At 30.7% G+C, this 19,972-nt stretch overlaps 1 protein-coding gene across 1 annotated transcript; it reads left to right on the forward strand.

Moving 5' to 3' along the window:
- The first annotated feature begins 10,592 nt into the window (after nt 1-10,592).
- LOC133187002 (ficolin-2-like) lies at nt 10,593-19,592 on the forward strand. The gene is made up of 5 exons (XM_061322378.1): nt 10,593-10,614; nt 14,534-14,670; nt 15,684-15,780; nt 15,977-16,138; nt 19,330-19,592. Exons 1-5 carry the CDS (start codon nt 10,593-10,595, stop codon nt 19,590-19,592), a joined length of 681 nt encoding a protein of 226 aa, XP_061178362.1.
- Nucleotides 19,593-19,972: the final 380 nt, after the last annotated feature.

Below are 19,972 nucleotides of genomic sequence, written 5' to 3' on the forward strand. Positions count from 1 at the left end.
TTTACCTTTGAGGGGGAAAAAGTAATGTAGACATATAAAAGAATAATTGAAACAATAAAATTAATTTTGTTCAAATCGAGTGCACATAATTTGCTTTGAATATAAATTGTGATATTTTGGAAAACATTTATTAAATAGATATTTATGAATATATGATCAATGTTTGCGACACTCCATAAAAAAATATCTCAAACGTTTATCTTTATTTCAAAATTAAATGTTCATTGGGTTTTCGTTTTTCAAGATTTAATCTCAATAATTTTAATCTTGAGTGTAAGAATTTACATACGCCCTCTATGGTTGTCGAAGAGTTGACCTATTGCTGACCCGATGACGCAAACAACTAGAAACAGCAACACTGTCGACTGGACAGCCTAAAAATGAACAAGTACACGAATGAATGAATGAATGAATGAATGAATGAATAAATAAATAAATAAATAAATAAATAAATTATTAAATTGATCAATTAGCTAATTAATAATTATATACATGTAATTAAAATTAACGTGCAACTTTATTCATGAAAAAAGGATTTGCTTGATTGGATTTCGTATTATTACAGTATATTATAAAACATTAAACAAAATCCATATAAATATTTCCAATATTATAAATAAATAAATTTTAGAAATCCCAACTATCCTTCTATCAAAGTCAGTAAAATTTCTTATTTTCTTACCATGGCTGTAAGTTTTGAAAACCAGCAGCAAAAACTTTTCTTTTTGTAGGTGCGGGTGATAATGACTGAATATATTTAAAATGATCGTTTTATAAATGTGTTAACTATTTTGTTGTTTTTATGGCTTAACTCTTGTAAAACACGACACAAAACAATTGAGAAAAGTATATCATGATTACTTTGCTAACAACACACACAATGAAAATAATGACACATGTTATTATCAACTACAATAATTTCCAAACTTCGTTGATCTTTATTAAATGCTAGGTATCTGTTTTACACTCAAAATTTACTTTTTTTTTTTTTTACATCCGGGTATTTTTTTTTTCAAGTACACAAATTGAATGACAGTTGGTTTTGACAAAAATGTTTTGTTCATTCATTTAGTGTATTTATACAAAAAGCTTCAACTTGTCAAAAAAATTCAAACATTGGATTATTATTTATTCTGAAGAAATGTCAATGAGGGTTCATTTATCTTCCTAATTTTTGTTCGAAAGAGCATTACCCTTATTATTGTGTTTACTTGAAGTGAACAGAATCTACATATTTAAGATACCCCTCTTTTATCGACTTTCCATTTTCATATGGAATTTGAAACAAAGACGAAGGAATTTTAAAGTCCCCCCCCCCCACTTTTAATCTATAATTTTGATAAATACGCCTTAAACTTTACACCTTTTAACTGATTAACTTTTCTTCATTGATTTTGGCGAAAGGTAATGAATATATATAGATACAGGAGAATAAAAAACGTTCATGCGAAGATTTTTTTTTTTAGAATAATCAGTTCATGATGTTCGTTCAGATATACATATGTACAATAATTGCTTAAATTTTCAGCTGTTTCAGAAATTATTCTGAAAATTTTGAGAATTTTACTGAAATATTTTAATCATCTTCCACTGTGATATTTAATACAATATTAATGATTTTATGTATTTTCTCGCTTATTTTCTATCTCATACAATGTACATGTATGAACTATCTTCTATGAAAGTAAAATATTGCACATACTTTATTTTTGGTTCATATATTTCAACTTTGTAAAAAAAAAAATATATTGAACATTTTAATCCTTCTAGATCTATAAGACCAATTGTACGTGTTGTGGTTAATTTTGCAGCTATTTTCACGAAACAGATGCATTTTTTTTTTCAGCTCGAAAGAAATGTATATACATTTAACTGTATAACATACAACACAATGTACCGATTCTCCAAAAATTACAGATCAACTGATACAATTTACAAAGATTTAAAGCTCCCAAATACAATTAACAAAAGTAAAAAAAAAAAAGAAAGAAAGAAAAGCAATTGCAATAACCAATAAATATATACATAAATAAATAAATAAAATAAATTAATGAATAAAAAATAAATAAATAAATAAAAAATAAATAAACAAATAATAATAACAAAAAATTGATAATAAAACTAACAATATCAGTCATAAACTGCAATGTCTCTTTCATTTATAAACGTCTTCATATGTTCTGTAGTCGGTAAGTATATCTTTGCTGCAGCCTAGTTTACGGCACAATGAACTTGTCCTATTGCCCTAATATGGATCAAGATCTACTAAAGACAACTGACCTTTAAAGCTGGTTTTAATTTATAAGTATTTCTTTAGGAATTATTCTGGCTCTCGACCAGTTCTTTAACATTGTCGATTCTCCGAAAGGTCACTAAATCGGCGATGTTTTGTAACTATATAGAACACAAATACTTTCAAAAACAGTTTTCTTCAACAGTACAGTTTTCATTGTGGGTTTCAAAGTTTTCTTAATAATATATAAATTACATTATATTTAAAAAGGGCTCAGATTGATACCTGTATTTTATCTTAAAAAATACAAGATTATATCATAGTATGTTCTTTTTCTTCTACCCCATACTAAAAATGTAAGAAGGAGATCATATCCATTCGAATAATCAAAAACTCACATCTATCGATCGTTTTGAAATGTGCAAGTTAAAAATTATTAAGTCTGAGAATGCTAGGCATTGGTGATGAAAATATAATTAAAAGGTCTTTAACTCTAGAATGAAAATATTTGTACCGCTTTTTATTCTTGATAAGCAGATTATAGATTAAAAGTGTATTGATTCCTTGACCTAAACTCTGTTTAATAAATGCCAAAACAAGGTTTGAATGTATTTGATCAATTTTACAAAATCATTGCTTTGATGTTGCGAAATTAGGCACCATTCCGTCTTAGTAATACTTAAAGAGAGAGAGCAATAACCATCTAATTCCAGTTTTAAGAAAACGTGAAATCATAAAAAGACTTCTAAACTTTAAAAAAAAAAGTATAATTGCTTACAATGTAACAAAGGACAAACAAATATGCTGTATAAATTTTATTCACTTAATTAATACTTTTGAAAAGGGAAAAGAAACAAATTCGACTATTCAAATTTAAAGTACTAGAAACTTCACTCCTCCCATACTTAGAGCCCCCCCCCCCCTCCCCACCAAACCCTTTATCCACGTCTGAGGCGTCAGTACATGTCCATTGAACTTCGAATTTAGTATTGTCACTATATGTGAAAGTACTTTTCAAAAGCTTGCTTTAAGAATTTAATAATGTATATACCTAATATATTTAATGTTAGGTCAAATAGCATAAAAAAAAAATGGAAGTTGGCCCTACATATTTTGATTGGCACTTGATATATTAAACTTCTCACCTGTTAGGGATATTTAAAAATTTAACTTTGTCTTAACCCACAATTTAAATTAGAACATCTTGAAATAGTTTAAAAGTAGAAGAAACGTTTTAGATTTAGAACTGGTTAAAAGGTAGTTACAAAAGTGATTGTGAAAGTATTCAATGCTTTGAACATTAAAAGAATGACATTTTCTTCATTTTTTAAATGTGTTCAAGACCTTTAACTAATTTGAAAAAAAAAATAAAATGAAATAAAAAATAATTAAATGAAAAGAATTGACCGCAACTTTAAAAAATGCAACAAATATCATCTGTGCGTACCTGAACTTCTACGCAAGTGAGAAGGATCCCCCCCCCCCCCCCAGGATATATTTTCTCCTTTTGTACTTGGTAGAGATATATTAATACAAGTTCCTCCAGAATTGTGAAGTTAGCGTACTTTTTTCACAGGGTCATAAATCCGCACAGTAATAATTATTTCTGTTCAGTCCGCTGGTAGAAAATTACGCGGATTTCTTAGATTGCCTCTTTATGCCTTAAATGTATTTTAAGTACGTTGAGACAAATTTCCGCGGAAAATTTGTAAAAGGTGGATAAAAAATGACTATGACATTAAGAAGAATCAGTTGTTAGTATATATTTTCTTTTCTGTACTAGTCACGTGAAACAAAATCAACACTTTTATTTTCTATAAACAGCCATGAAATAGCAAAAACGTAAGTACGGTGGCGTTTCCGGTTGGCGGATCTAAGTTTCTGGCAATTTTCAATAAAACCACAGGAGTTCGCATACCTATCAATTTTACCGAAATTTTCAGAGGTGTGTTATTATTATAGGTATTACGTATTTTTTATATTTACTGAAAATTTCGGTAAAACTGATAGGTATGCGAACTCCTGTGATAAAACTGACAACAAGCAATCGTTTATTTATTTCACTGAATTATTCAAACAAAACTTGGTTTAAATGACATAAAAGAAATAATTTGTGATAACCGATTAAAAAGGGAAAAGTGCAAATTATTTTTGTCATTCTCCGACCTTAATATTGACGGAAGCTTCTAGAACCTCATATAGCATCGAGCCCGAGCCCGATGTTAAAAAGAAAAACGAGACGATTGTAGCTGCAGGAACATAAAAAAAAGCTTTTGTGTGAATGGTCATTGAAATAACGGTAAATCATTGATAACACTATAAGTTGTGAATATATTTAGACATCGAAAGACTATTGCATATATGTAGTAGGTTTTCCTAATAAATATATTGGTAAAATGTGTATATATCCCTTACTAAGAGCATCGTGGCAACGAACCCGAAGTACAATTTCTACTTCGTAATACACTTGCTTACTTGAAAAGAGAAAAATAATGAATAAGATATTGTTCAAACACAATTAAAGCTGTAAAATTTTGTGCTTTAATCAATACATTTCAGTTTTAATGTCTAAATACAGTCTTTTGTATCAAGTATTCGGCCTATTCATAGGGCGTTAAAAGCTAAATTTTACACAGATACTTGCGTCTTGGTTTATATATATATATATATATATATATATATATATATATATATATATATATATATATATATATATATATATATATATATATACTTTATTGATATGTAAAAAATAAAGCACATTTTTTTTACATATCAATAAGGTACATACATATTTGTAAACCAAGACCCAAGTACATGTGAATCCCCCCCCCCCCCCCCCCAAAAAAAAAACCCAATCAATTTAATTATCAGTAAAATGTGCATATCGCTGCTTTTATCCTTGACGGAAATGAAATAAGAGCATCTGAAGTACAATGTCCTAACATAGTATAAAAGGTTTCACAATAAACATCAATTACTGAAATTGTTATTTTTTCAAGTTTTTACAAAAGGGGTGGGGTGGGGGTTGGGATGGAGACGCACATGCGAGATTTTGAACAAAGTATTTCTTCCTGCTATAACCCTGTAGGCTGTCAGTAGAAACTACAATATATTTTCTGTTGGTAGTGGTATAAATTCAATTCCCCGCGCTTGCGCAGGATTTCACCTACATGTAGTTGTATTGTAAATTTTTCCCCTCCAACTTAATTTTATGTAAAAAGAAACCCGACAAGCCCAGGTCAAGTGACAAAATATTTATATTCATTACAGGTTAATGTTGGAAGTTATAGCTTATCAATGATCGTATTGAACAATTTCATGTCATTTGTAAATGTATGTTAAAAGAAACAGATGCATTACACTTCACTTTGTGCAAATAACAATCTAACCCATAGAAAAGAAGAACTGATATCATTTACCCTATAATATTCTTTTCCCTATCTTGGCCTTATATTTTTGTCCTTTAATGCCTTAATAAAAGACAGCTTATTCAGATAACTGATAATTGTTCAGAAGAGCTTTTCTATTTAATATTGATAAGAAGATTACATTCTTTTAAAATGACTCTATGACCGTAACCCAGTTGAACAATTGACAAAACATGGTGCTACTGTACTGTACTGTTTTTGAAAGTCATTTTCTGATGTTTAAAAATAAGTTGTATCTTGATGAATATGATCTTGTGCAGGATGTTCTGCATAAATATATGTGTTTTGGGTCATAGTACGCAAACAATAGTTGTAGATCTTGTAATTGTTTTGTATATGCATATGTATTATTGTTTTGGGTCTTGTACGTGTACATATGAACATGTAATTGTTAATGTTTTGGGTCTTGTGCAATCGTATGTAATTGAGTTACCCCTGATAAAACCAACATATGATAAAAGGATTTCAGAAGTGGAAATCATGCATGTTTAGTAACGAAAGCTTTCCGGATTAGTCGTTTGTGTATTACATGTATGTTATATTTAGTATTTATCAACAATGCATAATCTAGGTCTTAAATGCCCTGAACAGGTAAAAGATTTCCTTTTATGTGTTGGAAAATAAGGACGTCTAAAATCATTATTATTTTGAAAGCTACGTATTATCAAGTTTTTGCTTAAAACCTTATTAAAGTATTAACGGCAAGTATTTTAAAGGTCTGTAAATTATTGCTTCAATGAAAATATGAAATATGAAGATAACGAATAGTAATCAAGAGCATAAGTTTAAAACAATACAAATTGGGAACAGAGCAAACACGGACTTGTACAACCATCAGAGGTGGAATCGGGTGTCGTGGAGGAGTAAGCATCCCCTGCCGACCGGTCACACACCGTAAGCTACTTGTCATGATCGGGCAAACCAAAAAAAAAAAAAAAAATCCGTAGACAATTCTGTGTGAAAATAATGGCCTTACAATTTGTATGAAAAACGCCAGTCAACATTTGACATAATAAGGGATTGTATTTGCTGATAAGGTCATTGTATCGACCATAGAATTTGCGAAATGTTGACTTTAAATGAGATTGTTAATATCCTTGTACCCTCAACTTATATGTCAAGAGCTTACCTCCTTTTAGAGATTATTCGTGCGTAGAACATGCTCTTGCATATCGAATCAAGTAGCTAGGAAACATAAAATCCATGTTCAGGTGGTAATGTTAAATTGGTACATAAATAAGGGAATTAGAAAAGTTGAAGTCATCACGTTTATCATAAAGTTTTGTTGTTAAGTTACCATTAACGTCTTTTCCAGTAATATATATATATATATATATATATATATATATATATATATATATATATATATATATATATATATATGAAACAGATGTCCTTATTTCAATTTCAAAGGGATATATCGAATCAATATAGGAATGAAAATGAAAATTGTTAACTGATAAAACGTCGTCAATATATCTAAATGTTGAATTGAAGACCACAGAAAGATACTTATTTTCATGTAGAAGTTTTTGAATAAATTCTGCTTCATATGAATATAAAAAAATAGGTCTGCTAATAACGGGGCGCAATTAGTACCCATTGAAATTCTATGGGAATTATCGTAGGGAATGGTTGCATAAAATGTAGAAAAGTCCTACGTTTTGATTTTATAGATTTTGGAGAGATTTTATGATTTCAAATTTTCTAAAAGTTCTTTAGAATTTTTAAGTATCTACAACTGATTAGCACCACTTCTTGAATATTATACTATTGAACAGTACTCCTAAAGTTTCTACTTCACTACTGATAATATTTAATGAGGAGTAAAGAAAGAAGCTTGGTAGAACATTTACTGGAATCCACTTCATTTAATACATTTATTACATGGCTGTATATTATATGATAACGTCTGTATAAATTATGAGTTACAAATTCTCGAAAGGGCCGTAAAACAACATACATTCAATAAATCTATGATTACTGAATGATACACAGAATATGGTGGGTGTGGATTTGAGGGGGCGAGGAGCTTGTTTGGTATAAAAAAAACTCTCTTCACAAGGAAGCAAAATATAGTATTTAAATATGTATATGTTTACTCTTGGACAAGAGCTCTCCTTGTTGTCGGAGAAATGTCCTGTTCTACTAAAGGTAGTATTTTACATCTGGTATTTCAAACTTGAAAGGCTGTTATACCTATGCCTTATTACATCATCAGTATGCGCTTCTTTTTAATCTTCGACATCCAACTAGCTATCACATGACTTAAAAAGAGCTAAAATGTATACGCACATGACATCCAAAATGATTGAACATTCCACGTTGTTTATTCATTCGTCGGTTTGATCTCATTGAATTTAAGACATGCACAGCTTTCAAATAAATTTTATGAAATATTTTCATATATGTACATCTATATATTTAAAAAAAAACAAACATACCACAATTGATATTGGATTACGGTGTTATTTAGAAAAGAAATTCTTGTCTATATTTTTGTAGTCATTTAAAGATCTAAAATTCAGAATCAAAGTATTATAACAAATAATAATAACAAAGGTATGTTAAAATCAAAACTATAGTAATTTAGATTTTTCTTTAGTTATCTTTTGCTAGATAGATGACAAATGTGTTTTGACATTGAAACAATAAATAAATGTGATGTTATGAAGCATCAAATTTGTAACAGTTGCATCTTTAATTTTTTAACTGAATTCTCCTCATATATTTCTGCATATAAGACGGCAACAACTTCACTTCTGTGGTTTTTGCCTTTCGCACCTCTAGTGATATTGCTCAAGTCGTATCTCTGTTTCGAGGGTCCTACTATTCGATCCCGCGACGAAAGGATCAACTCCTTACTCCATGACTCTAGAGCAGAACGCTCTAACCACTGCGCCATGCGGGCGACTTTCCGATCTTGTCATTAGAATTATACTTCAATCAATCGCCTTATGCATTCTGCTCTCAAACTCACGAAGTCTGCTTTCCATCTCCTTGTAAGTTCTACTTCTGTATAAAATCACTGTTATGACATTACTTTTAAGCTTTGTATTCCTTGATACTGTATAACGCTGATGCTGTTTTTCCAATCCCGAAGTTGATTTCTTCATAAATCTTTCCACTCTTGTTGACAACGTTTTCTAGGAAGCGAATACAATTAGCCTATTTTTTTCGTATTTGAAATTTTTGGATGCTCTTATTGTTTTTCCTCATTATCTTTAATTTGTTTTGGTTTATCTTGATCACAAGCTTGTCTCCCTCTTCTTTTAGCCTGTCTTTCTTTTCTTGCACATGCTGTGTTTTAGTTTTTTGAAATAAAGTATGCACATATTCAATTCAAACAAAATTAAATATGAAATTCATGCTATCTCAGAATCGTGTGCGTCCTTACACATTGTAGTAAAACTACGTTTTATTTTCGAAAGATATTTCTTCCATACTATATGAATCATGCTTTAATTACCTTTATACAAAACGGGAGGGATAAATGGTATTTATAATTTTACGCAATAAATAAATTTAAAAAATGAATCATTTTAGATTTGTCCTTTTTGAAAAAAAGTAATAATAATAATTGTTTAATGAACATATGTACACAATAATGTTCATTGAAAATTTTTTAAAATAAGTTGAGAGTTCCGAACATAAAGATGAGTTAAAGGTATTCATAATTTTACTCATTAAATTAAAAACAAAACAATCATAAAACCTGAGGCAGCTGATCATTTGAGGAAATGAATCAACGAGTTTGTATCATTTAGATCATATATATACAGCCAAGTATTGAGTTCAGAAACAAATGCTTGAATTGTTAAATATTCAAACGAGAACTTCGAAGACTGAAGTGGAGAAGGGTTCCATGTAAACAATATATATATATATATATATATATATATATATATATATATATATATATATATATATATATATATAAAATATGCAGAACAAGTGCATTAAACTTTCCGATCTTATCAGAAAATCGAGATAATCCTCTTGTAGTGTTCAACAATTAATTAGATTTTACTGTCTTGCATTATCTCAAGCTACACAATAGGTAACTATTTTTTCCTTATTAACTTTACAAAATATCTGAGAGATAAGAGAGATCGAATTTTTTTTTCATCTTGGATCTATTTTAGTTCTTTTGTGTATCCTGAAATCACAATAAACGAAAGAAATCTTTAAAATCTAGATTTTCTTCTTGAATGGAGCTCAGCCCTAAAAATCAATTTGCTATTTCTTACAAAAATAAATTGCTTCTTGTACATCCGATTTATTTCCTAGCAATATTTCATTAATTTTCTCTCTTCTTTTTTGTATTACTTGGATCTATTTTGTTGCATGAATCGTTTTTCTTGCTTTTATCAGCGAATGTACACAATGTTGAATTTCAATCTCTTAATTCATTTTACTTTGCAGATTCGAATCTAAATGTTTATTTTATATAAAATAAATCGTAAATGAATAAATAAATCGGATTAATTCTATTTCAAAGAAAAGAAATCGTTAAATGAATTGTTTGAAGTATATACATGCACTTCTATACCATAAAGAGTATTTTTATTCTTTGAGGGACGCCATGAATATTTGACGTTTATAATCTCACTCAATGTTTAAAAAAAAATAAGTCAATCTGAGAATTTGCTTAGGTTATAACATAGTTGCTGAATAAACATATTTACAAAGAAAGAAAATCTAGAAAATGATTTGAAATAAAATCTTTTTTTTTTGGAGGGGGGGGGGGCTACATGGGTATAGATGTATCAGTTACATGTAGACATAAATTCCCCCGAAGACATGAACGTTTTAAATATTTGAAAGTGCAATATAAAAAATACAAGTCAAATGGAAATGAAAAAAAAAAATATCTGCTTTTTTCTTGATTACTTGTCAATATCGGAGCATACTTTATCAGCGTGAACATGGCTATCAACTATAAACTCCGTAAAAAGAAGTCCAGAGAACAGTGAATAATTTTCCATTCTTTAAGTCTACACGTCCGTGAACTAGGTCAATCAGCATGAAATTCAACTCATTGCATATATCTACAAGCACATAATAAATTAGTCTTAAAACTGTGAATTATAAAAAAAGTTTAAATTTTAAGGGCAATTGGAAAAAAAAGATTTAATGGATTTTAAGCTAAAATTTGATCCGTAAATCATCCATATAAAGACACACACCTCAAATTAAGCACACCCAGCAAAAATAAATGTCAGGAAAACAATGAATAAATAGAAATTTTCAAAGTCTAAAATAGCTTTCGTAAAAATTGGTCAATGAAATTGAAACTCGAATTCGATCTGTAAGTCTTCAACAAAAGAAACGTACCAAAAATCAGTTCATTATCTACAAGGACGGTTGAAAGTAAAAGAATGATGGAATGACGGACGGAAGGAGATTGCACTACCAGTATATGATCCTAAGGTAGAAATAGACGAAAAATGTATGTAAACTAGATCTCGATTGTTAACTAAAACTAATTGTTAAAAACTGGGAAAAATCAAGAGGTACCAGTTTATATCCCAATCATTTCAAAGGGGGGGGCATACAAATTATATCTAAATATATGATATATAGATTTATTAGCAGTGGAGATATAGGAGTAAATGTACGTCTTCAATACTTAACATGACTGTATCAATAAAAATGATCAATCCCTCTGTATAGTATAGAGGCTGTTCTCGTGAGTTTCTCTTGCCCGCATTTCACTTGGTCTCTTTGTGTTTGAATATTTTTTCATTCCAGTAAAATGGCAACAATTATACTTCTCACCACTTCCAGCGGATTTATACTTCTTTCTGTGATAAACCTAGTAGTCGTAGCGTCAGTAATAGTATCTACACAGTATAAAGTTGTACAACAGATGAATGACAAAATTGATGATAGTGGTTTTCTGAAAAACATTTCTGCTAAATCTGCAATCATGTGCTCCCATTATTGTGTAGGAAATTGTATGTGCTTTGGATACAACGAACACAATATCTGTCGTCTTCATGAGGATTGTATAAATACTTCTCTATCAAGATCTGAAACAGGATGGCGGTATTATCGTAAGGAAAAAGGTGGGGAAAATAAATCGTTTTTACATTTTTGAGTTTGGAAAAAATGAAATATTATAAAAAATGAGCAAAAGGATGTTCTTATTTCTTTACGTACACATATGATTTGAATTAAGAATTTCGTTTTGTCATCTGTCACATTTCACGTAAGGTTTAGCAACCTACATGTACTTTGAAGAAATAAACATTCGTCATTTTATTAATTACTTTAAGAATTTAGTGGATAATAATTAAAACATTGGACTTTACTAATACATGTACTAAAATAGACATCTTCAAGGTACTTCTTGATATCTACCAGTTCTTAAGAATTAGTTGCAATTAACTACCGAAACGCAATTTATATCTACATTTTCATAAAACTCAACATGATGATCATTTTGGATACAGGCTTCGGGGCCACCAACATATAAAAATCTCAGGTCAAATCTCAACCTCAAATCTTAGATTTCTGCCTCAGCTGAGATTTTCCTAAACCACTGTGCCACCAACATTTCTGAGAGGTGTCTCACGTAAGCTGAGATTTGAGAAAAATTTTAGACTTATTCTCCTTGTTATATGCGACCTTTTTTCTTATAACGCACGAAATTGTTAAATCAATGATAGAATTTACCTTTCCGTTAGTTGTTTATGCAATATTTTGGTGTATAATCAAGAAAATACACATTCTCCACTTCCACCGTCTTTTATTTGCTGTTTCGAGTCATTCACGCAACGCATTCCATTACGATCTTTGCGACAATAAATATTCACCGAGGCCCCGTTAAATAATCCCTACAGAAGAATAACACAAAAAATATCCAAACTTTATGGTCTTGGCTCGTCTGTCGACATAAACACACAAAAATATACACCGAGGCGTCACTTCCGCCATTGTGACGTTACGTTTCGAAAGCTTACAGAAAGTAGATAGGCGGATCAAGAATATACATGTATTGACAGGCCGATGACACATTTTTCTTTCTTTAATTTTATTTTGTAAAATGTCAGATATGTATCTATTGCATTTTATTCTACATGGCAAAAATATTTTAGGTAAAGGTACATTTTGTCCCTATTTAGATTTTTTTTACAAAAAAAAAAAAAAAAAAAAAAAAAAAAAAAATCATTTTAAGCGATCAAAAGAAAATTAATTTTACCGCCGAAATAATGATTTAAATACTGCCAAATCGGTGTTAAGAAATAAACATTGATTTTTTTTTCTAGCCGATCAAATGCTCGATATAGAGCTAATTTTCTTACATCATAATTTTTTGAGTGTTTCGTAAATTTTGTGCATAAGTTGTTGCGACAGAAAACATGTCCAGGGGCGGGTAACATACTTGTATGCTTGGTTTTACATGATCCCAATTTATCAAGAAAATTTCGATACGAGTGTTTAATTGTCAGATAATTTCAGGTCCTCCCCCTTCTCCCGAAGAAAGAAAAACCTGAACTATACGGACATGTTTGTGGACGAGGTTAAATAAAATATCGCCGGCATGCATTTTGCACGATCCCTTGTTAGAAAATGTCAGAGAAACAGAGAAGAGGCTACTTACTACGATCACCTGTTAGAAAATGTCACAGAAAAATATTCTTCTTTTTAGATAGGCCTATGTTACACTGGGAATGAAGTGACGATTAACTGAATAATTCCTATTGTCATATATTGTAAATAAAAGTTTCATGGCGTGTTCATGTAATATTTGAAACTAAGGACCATGCTTTTTTCAAAATGTAATTTTTTTAAAGATTATACTTGTCGTGATTTTAACATGTACTTTCGAATGGTCATAAGTCAGGCTTATTCTTATAAATAATATATATGAACGGTCAAGGATTTTTGTGTGGAAAGTATTGTGAGAATAAAGTAGATCCCAAGTAATTCTCAATAAAGAATTTTATAGATTTAATTAAGAATCAAATTAAAAAGACTGTTATCATCAGTGATTAATAAATGGTGATTTATGAATTATTTCGAAAGCATAGAAATACTTGTACATGAAATTCTTTTAATATTTTCGTATAATTTACAAATAGATATTTTGTACAAATAAAAAAAATAACAAAACTACCGAAGAAAGAACTAAGAAGGGACCGTGGAGGTTTAATATTTTATCCAGCCATATGTCATTTTCTGATTTACATGAAAATTGTGATTTAGTATTCACCACGCCACAAATAGCAAATAGATGAATTTAATTGAAGATAGCATACATGTTATGACGTATAATTTATGCAACTAGAATATTGCTATTATTCTTTCTTTTTCGTTTTCTCTTTTTTTTCCTTGTAAAGTTTCCAGTGCATCGTTTCAATGCATGAACAATATCATAAGAATTTATTTTACGTGTGTAATCCCCCCCCCCCCCCTTCGTAAATACGGCATATCACAGGATGATCTAGTTTTGGAAGAAATTGACATGCTTTTCATGATTGCACGTTAATTTCGTGTATTCATGGATTAAAGTGTGCACTGTCAAAACATTTGCGACCATTTAACCATAAAATAATTCTGTGAGATTTTGTTTGAGACTACTAGGTACCAATCTCAAGATTTTCTGAGGAATCTCAGATTTTTTTCCCAGCTGAGTCGGAAAAAACGCTGGTGGCACGCATATTTTAGAAAAATCTCAGATTTGAGAAAAAACTCAAAAGATAAGTCTTAGTTTGAGAAAATATTTGATTGGTGGCACAGTTCGGTGAGAAAAACTCAAATTTTCTGAGAAATCTCAGATTTGAGAAAATCTCAGCGTTGGTGGCCCCGAAGCCAGGTTAGAATTGAACTACCAAGCTTATTTAACAATTTCTAACTGCAGGACCTATATCCATTGACTGCCAAGACTGGTATCTTACCAAAGGAGCTACATTGTCCGGAATTTACACTATACACCCTATTGGACACACGGCTGTTCAGGTGGACTGTGACATGGATACGGAAGATGGAGGCTGGACTGTACGAATAAAGAATTAAAAAAAAAAACAGGGAAAAGTTATACTGTAGAAGTACTTTTTACCATCTGGTATCAATTTACACATTGCACAAGGTCATACAAATTTCCATGAAAACTCGCGAAAGAATAATTAAATAATATTTAAGGCTGTTGGTAGAATTCTAAGAATTCCGCATAATTATTTTCTCCCCGCGAATTGAACAAAAATTCTGATTACGTGGAATTATAACCTGGTGGATAAAAATACTTTTACAGTTAAATATAATTCTTATAATGTCTTTAAGGAATCAGTACCACTTAAGAATAGGGTACAGTGTATAATATATGGTGATTTCAACCAATTCTTTATTGCTTTTCAATGTAGGACTAATATGCACAGAAAGCCTAATTTACGCAATAAAAAGTCTGTAAGTTTATGAACATTATCGAAGTTCATAATAGAACCAATATTGTTCTCTACACTACATTTTTTTTAATTTGAAAGCGTATTAACAAAGATAAGATACACTTTACTAAATGAAACACATATAGATAACGAACAGTATTTAAGCTCAAAAGTCCATTAAACAATACAAATTTAGGAGCAGAGCAAACACGGACCTCTAAAACATCAGAGGTGGGATCAGGTGCCATGAGGAGTGAGCACCCCATGCCGACCGGTCACACCCGCCGTGCGTTCCTTGTCATGACCTGGAAATAGCGGAAAAATCCGTCGACAATTTAGTGTGTAAATAATTGCCTAACAATTAGTACGAAAAACGTCAGTCAGCATTTGACTTAATGATAAATTGTAAATGTTCAAATGCGACTTTATTAAGATTGGTGTTTAAAAGATTTATAAATCGTTCTTAGTTTTTAGAATCATACAATCTGACACAGCCTTGTTTCTTATTTTTCACCTCTTTGGCATATTTTGGTAAATAAATCTCATCCTCAGAACCCATATACTGAGATCTGCTTTCAGATTAAAAACTGCCTCTTGCATGTTCATTTGTTAAAACTTGATAATATTCAGGTAATAGTAAAGCGATCGGATGGGTCTGTGGATTTTGCCAGGAATTGGGAAGCATATAAAAACGGCTTTGGAAATACCCCAACAGAGTACTGGATTGGTAGGTCATTTTTTGTACCAGTGACGAGAATGATAAATAATTAAACTAATACAAATTTACTTGACCGGCTAAGGAAAATTAAAGAGAATTTTTATTCATGAATTACATATATATCATGTCGGTATCATGCTTTCAGAAATGATATCATACTTGTAATGATATGTTCATGTAGTGATAGTTTTCAATATATATGCAGGGAACCAGCTCATTCACATTTTGACAAACTACAACTCTGCGTTATACATAGTGATTACTGACACTAATGACATAAACTTCTATGAGATGTACGATCATTTCTCTGTGTCTGATGAAGAGGATGGGTTCAGAATTTTCTTCGGCAATGCTGTAGGAAACCTCGGTAAGTTGCCTGAGTGTAAGTAATCATGGTAATTTATTACAATAAAAGAACAGGAAAAGTAGAAGTAATGCATTCAGGAATATATTCCTTAAATTGTCCCAACCTCCTTTCTTTGGCCTTGTTCATTAAAAAAAATATTTGAAAACAATTCAGTTTTTAAACTTGACTACAAAATTGATTAATTTGGATCAAATTTATTTATATTTGTGGGACTTCTTTGATAAATATATTGTTTTTTTTTTTTTATCCATTTCTTGAAATATAAAGATAACGAACAGCAATCAAGCTCGAAAGTCCATTAGAACAATACAAACAAGGACCTCTTCAAACATCAAAGATTGGATCAGGTTCCGTGAAGGAGTAAGCTTCCCCTGTGGACTGCTGCCGATCACACCCATCCTGTGCTCCTTGTCACAATAGGGTAAACAGAAAAATCCTAAGCCATTTCAGTGTGAAAATAATGGCCTAACATTTTGTATGAAAAAGTTAAGTCAACATTCGACTTAACGATAGATTGTATTTGCTAACAAGGTCACTTTGTCGACAATTGAATTTGCATTAATGTTGACATTAATGAAGACTGTTGACACTCTTGCTTAATCAACTTAATTATTTGGCAATAGCTTGACTCGTTTTAGAAATTGTTCGTACAAAAGACATGCTCTTTGGGAGAGAAATACTCCATGTGCAGATAATAATGGTATATTGCTACAGAAATAAGGGAAGTCGACGATAGAAAAGTTGAAGTCATCGTGTTTTTCATAAAGTTTAGTTGTTAGTTTGCCATTAATGTCTTTCTCAAGTAAAATACCAAAATATGTTAGACTGTTTGGTATCTTTTATTTTTGATTCAAAGGGATATATCGAGTCAACACATGGATGAAAATGAACAATGTTGATTGATAAAGCATGCTTGATATACTGTATCTAAATGTCGAATAGAAAGCTACAGAACGAAACATTCTTTTCATGTAGAAGTTTTTGAATACATTCTGCCTCATATAAATACAAAAAAGTATGGTAATAATGGGATGCATTTGCTACCCATGGGAATTTCAACAGATTGTTGGAAAACCTGATCGTTCCCCCCCCCCCATTTTTTTTGTCAATCAGAAACTCAAGCATCGTTTTTATAATATCTTTGTAGTACTTGAGTGTAGAATCAGAATGCATTTTTAAAAATAATGTTGCAGATGACCAGTGACAAGTTATGTTACATTTACGAGTTCCCTCTTTATTGAATATCAGTTGTCTATGATGTCAAAAATTATCGTGGGGAATGATTGTTAAAAGTGTAGAGCATGTTTTGATGCTATTGATTTTATAAAAAAAAAATTCATTTTAATTTTTTTTTTATATAAAGTTCCTTGGAGTTTTTTAATATCCACATCTGATTAACACCACTTCTCAAATATTGTGTTAAAAAGTACTCCTAAAGTTACTCCTTCATTGCTGTTTGGTGAGGAGTAAAGAGGCTTTGTAAAAAATTAATTACTAGAAACTGCTATGCATCTTTGTTTGTTAGGATTTTTATGTAGTTAAGGAATCCAGAAAAGTTGTGGTAAATAAAATTCAATTTGATTGCTGTAAATATAAAAATATTTAAAACGGGCGTATGATTTTGAAGAATTTCCTCTTTAGAAAAAGAACTATGAGTGTAAGCTTGATCATTTCTTCATTGTATATGAAAGCTTTTTCTACAGAATTCGACCTGCACGATAATTATCTCGTCATACAACATAAATGAATTTTAAGTTGCTGAAAAGATTTTAGGGATATTGGAATGCTCTGCGTATTGATAAGATTTAAGTAGATTGCATTGTCCTCCGAAGTTTTGGCGTTGCCAAATTAGGAGAAGTAGATGCAATTGATTCTTGGAAAAAAGAATAGTCATTTAAATTTCTGATGGAATCCATGCTCGGGAAAAATATGGACTCGGTCATTCAGATAAGTTTGCTTTTCAGTTTCTTTTAGGATGCCGGAAATTGTGCATGTGCTTGGATAGATTCAAATCATATTAAGTCAACTGATTTATGTGGACAAGCAAATAAAATATGTAAACATACTTATGTTATTATTGGATTTATGTTGATATACATCTTATTTATGACGACAGGCAACTTTTAAAAGAAACTCGAACGAATACCCACAGTTTGTAATGAAAAGCCATAACTAGGTTGCATGTTAAATTCGGAATTTATTTGATGAAAATTTTCCGATCACCTTTTTTTGCATGTCAATATATTTATCTTGCATGATGAGCATTTAAGAGAAACAAAATGCAAACTTGATCTGGAAGTCATTAAGGAACAAACATACCAATATCAGCAAGCGTTTAGGAAAAAAGTGTGGGAAACAAAGTGGGAAACTGAGTTTCCCTTAAACAATTTAAAAGTCGTTCTTCCATAAAAAATCATCAAAGTGGAACGAAATGCAGAATTGATTTGTAACTTATCAAAGAACAATCACATACCAAAAGTCCGCTCAATATCTGCAAGCGTTAAGAAAAATAAGTGCGGAAAACAGACTGACAGATAAATGGAGGGACTAACGGACGGACAGACTGACAGGAGGAAACCTTTAGTCCCCTCCAGTTTTACAGGTAGGGGACTAATGAGTTTTAAAAATCCAAATAATAACAAAAAAGTCAAGTTTTATGCCTTTTTCTAGTGTCCAAAGGCTTGGCAACCCTCCAATACCAATCCTGTATACAATGAGATATGAAAATAACGGACAGTTATGAGGCTCAAAAGTCCATTGAAACAATACAAATTAGGAGCAGATCAAACACGGACCTCTAAAACATAAGAAGGGGGATCAGAGTCCATGGATACTTTTTTTGACTGATATGCAATAATGTTTTGAGAAAAAAACTATACATGTAGATAATGTCTGAAAAAATGCATGAAATTTTGTTGGTTTTCTTCTGAAAGCAACGTGCTCTATATATAAGAACTTTCTATGTATATTTTAATGAGTTTGATAAGAAAAAATCGGTGTTTATTTTTTTCCCTTTTTTATTCGTGTTTTTATTACTCTGAATAAGGACAAAATATCTGATTCCTTAAAAAATAATAAAAAGAAGTTAAACCAAACTAAATTACTTAAACAATTAAATTTAAAAAGAACCTTACTTCCAATCGCAAAACATTAATAAAATATATATTAAAGCATTTCGTTTAAAATTATAGGAAACTCCATGATGTCTACTGAAGAAAAGTTTCAATTGAATGGATCAAGGTTTACCACCGTAGACATGGACCAGGACAATTTCCCTGACAACTGTGCCATGACGTACGGAAGTGGAGGGGGATGGTGGTACAATAGCTGTTACAAAGCCCAGCTGACTGGCCCATACGGTACCGCAGAGTGGGCATGGCCTTGGTATCCCGTGTTTATTGACGGTACAAGCATCAAAGCTGTCAAAATGATGATAAAGAGAAAGGTGCAATGACTGTTACACTAGTGATTAAGCCCCTGGTTTTAAGATAATATTGCGATGGATCTTTTCCCTTCTCATAAATAAAAAATATCATTATGATAAAAAATCTTTTCTACTGTGACTGACATTAATAATTATATAATAAACAAGAGAACTTATGTGATAGCACTAAAATGGGAAAGTTCTGCCCTTTGAAGAAAAAAATATTTTCTGTTGTTAAAACTCTACGATTCTTAAAAAAAGTAATACATTATATTTACCTGCGTAAAATATTTACTCTTTTTTAAAATTGAATTTGTTATGATAGATTTTGCCTCTGTGATTCCAGTTTCATAATTATTTATGCATTAAAAGCTTTTAAAAACAATATTTCATGAAGCGCGCTAGATATG

Source organism: Saccostrea echinata, unplaced genomic scaffold (assembly GCF_033153115.1).
Source record: "Saccostrea echinata isolate AGI-Se365-2 ecotype Australia unplaced genomic scaffold, CSIRO_AGI_Sech_v1 ptg000014l, whole genome shotgun sequence".
Taxonomy (NCBI): Eukaryota; Metazoa; Mollusca; class Bivalvia; order Ostreida; family Ostreidae; genus Saccostrea; species Saccostrea echinata.

What these genes read in the sequence shown, in the direction of transcription:
- LOC133187002 (XM_061322378.1), top strand. Translation starts at nt 10,593, where the DNA reads ATGGCTATCAACTATAAACTCC. An exon ending in GGCTATCAACTATAAACTCC is followed by an intron (nt 10,615 to 14,533) that starts GTAAAAAGAAGT and finishes TTCTAACTGCAG; the next exon opens with GACCTATATCCATTGACTGC. An exon ending in CGGAAGATGGAGGCTGGACT is followed by an intron (nt 14,671 to 15,683) that starts GTACGAATAAAG and finishes GATAATATTCAG; the next exon opens with GTAATAGTAAAGCGATCGGA.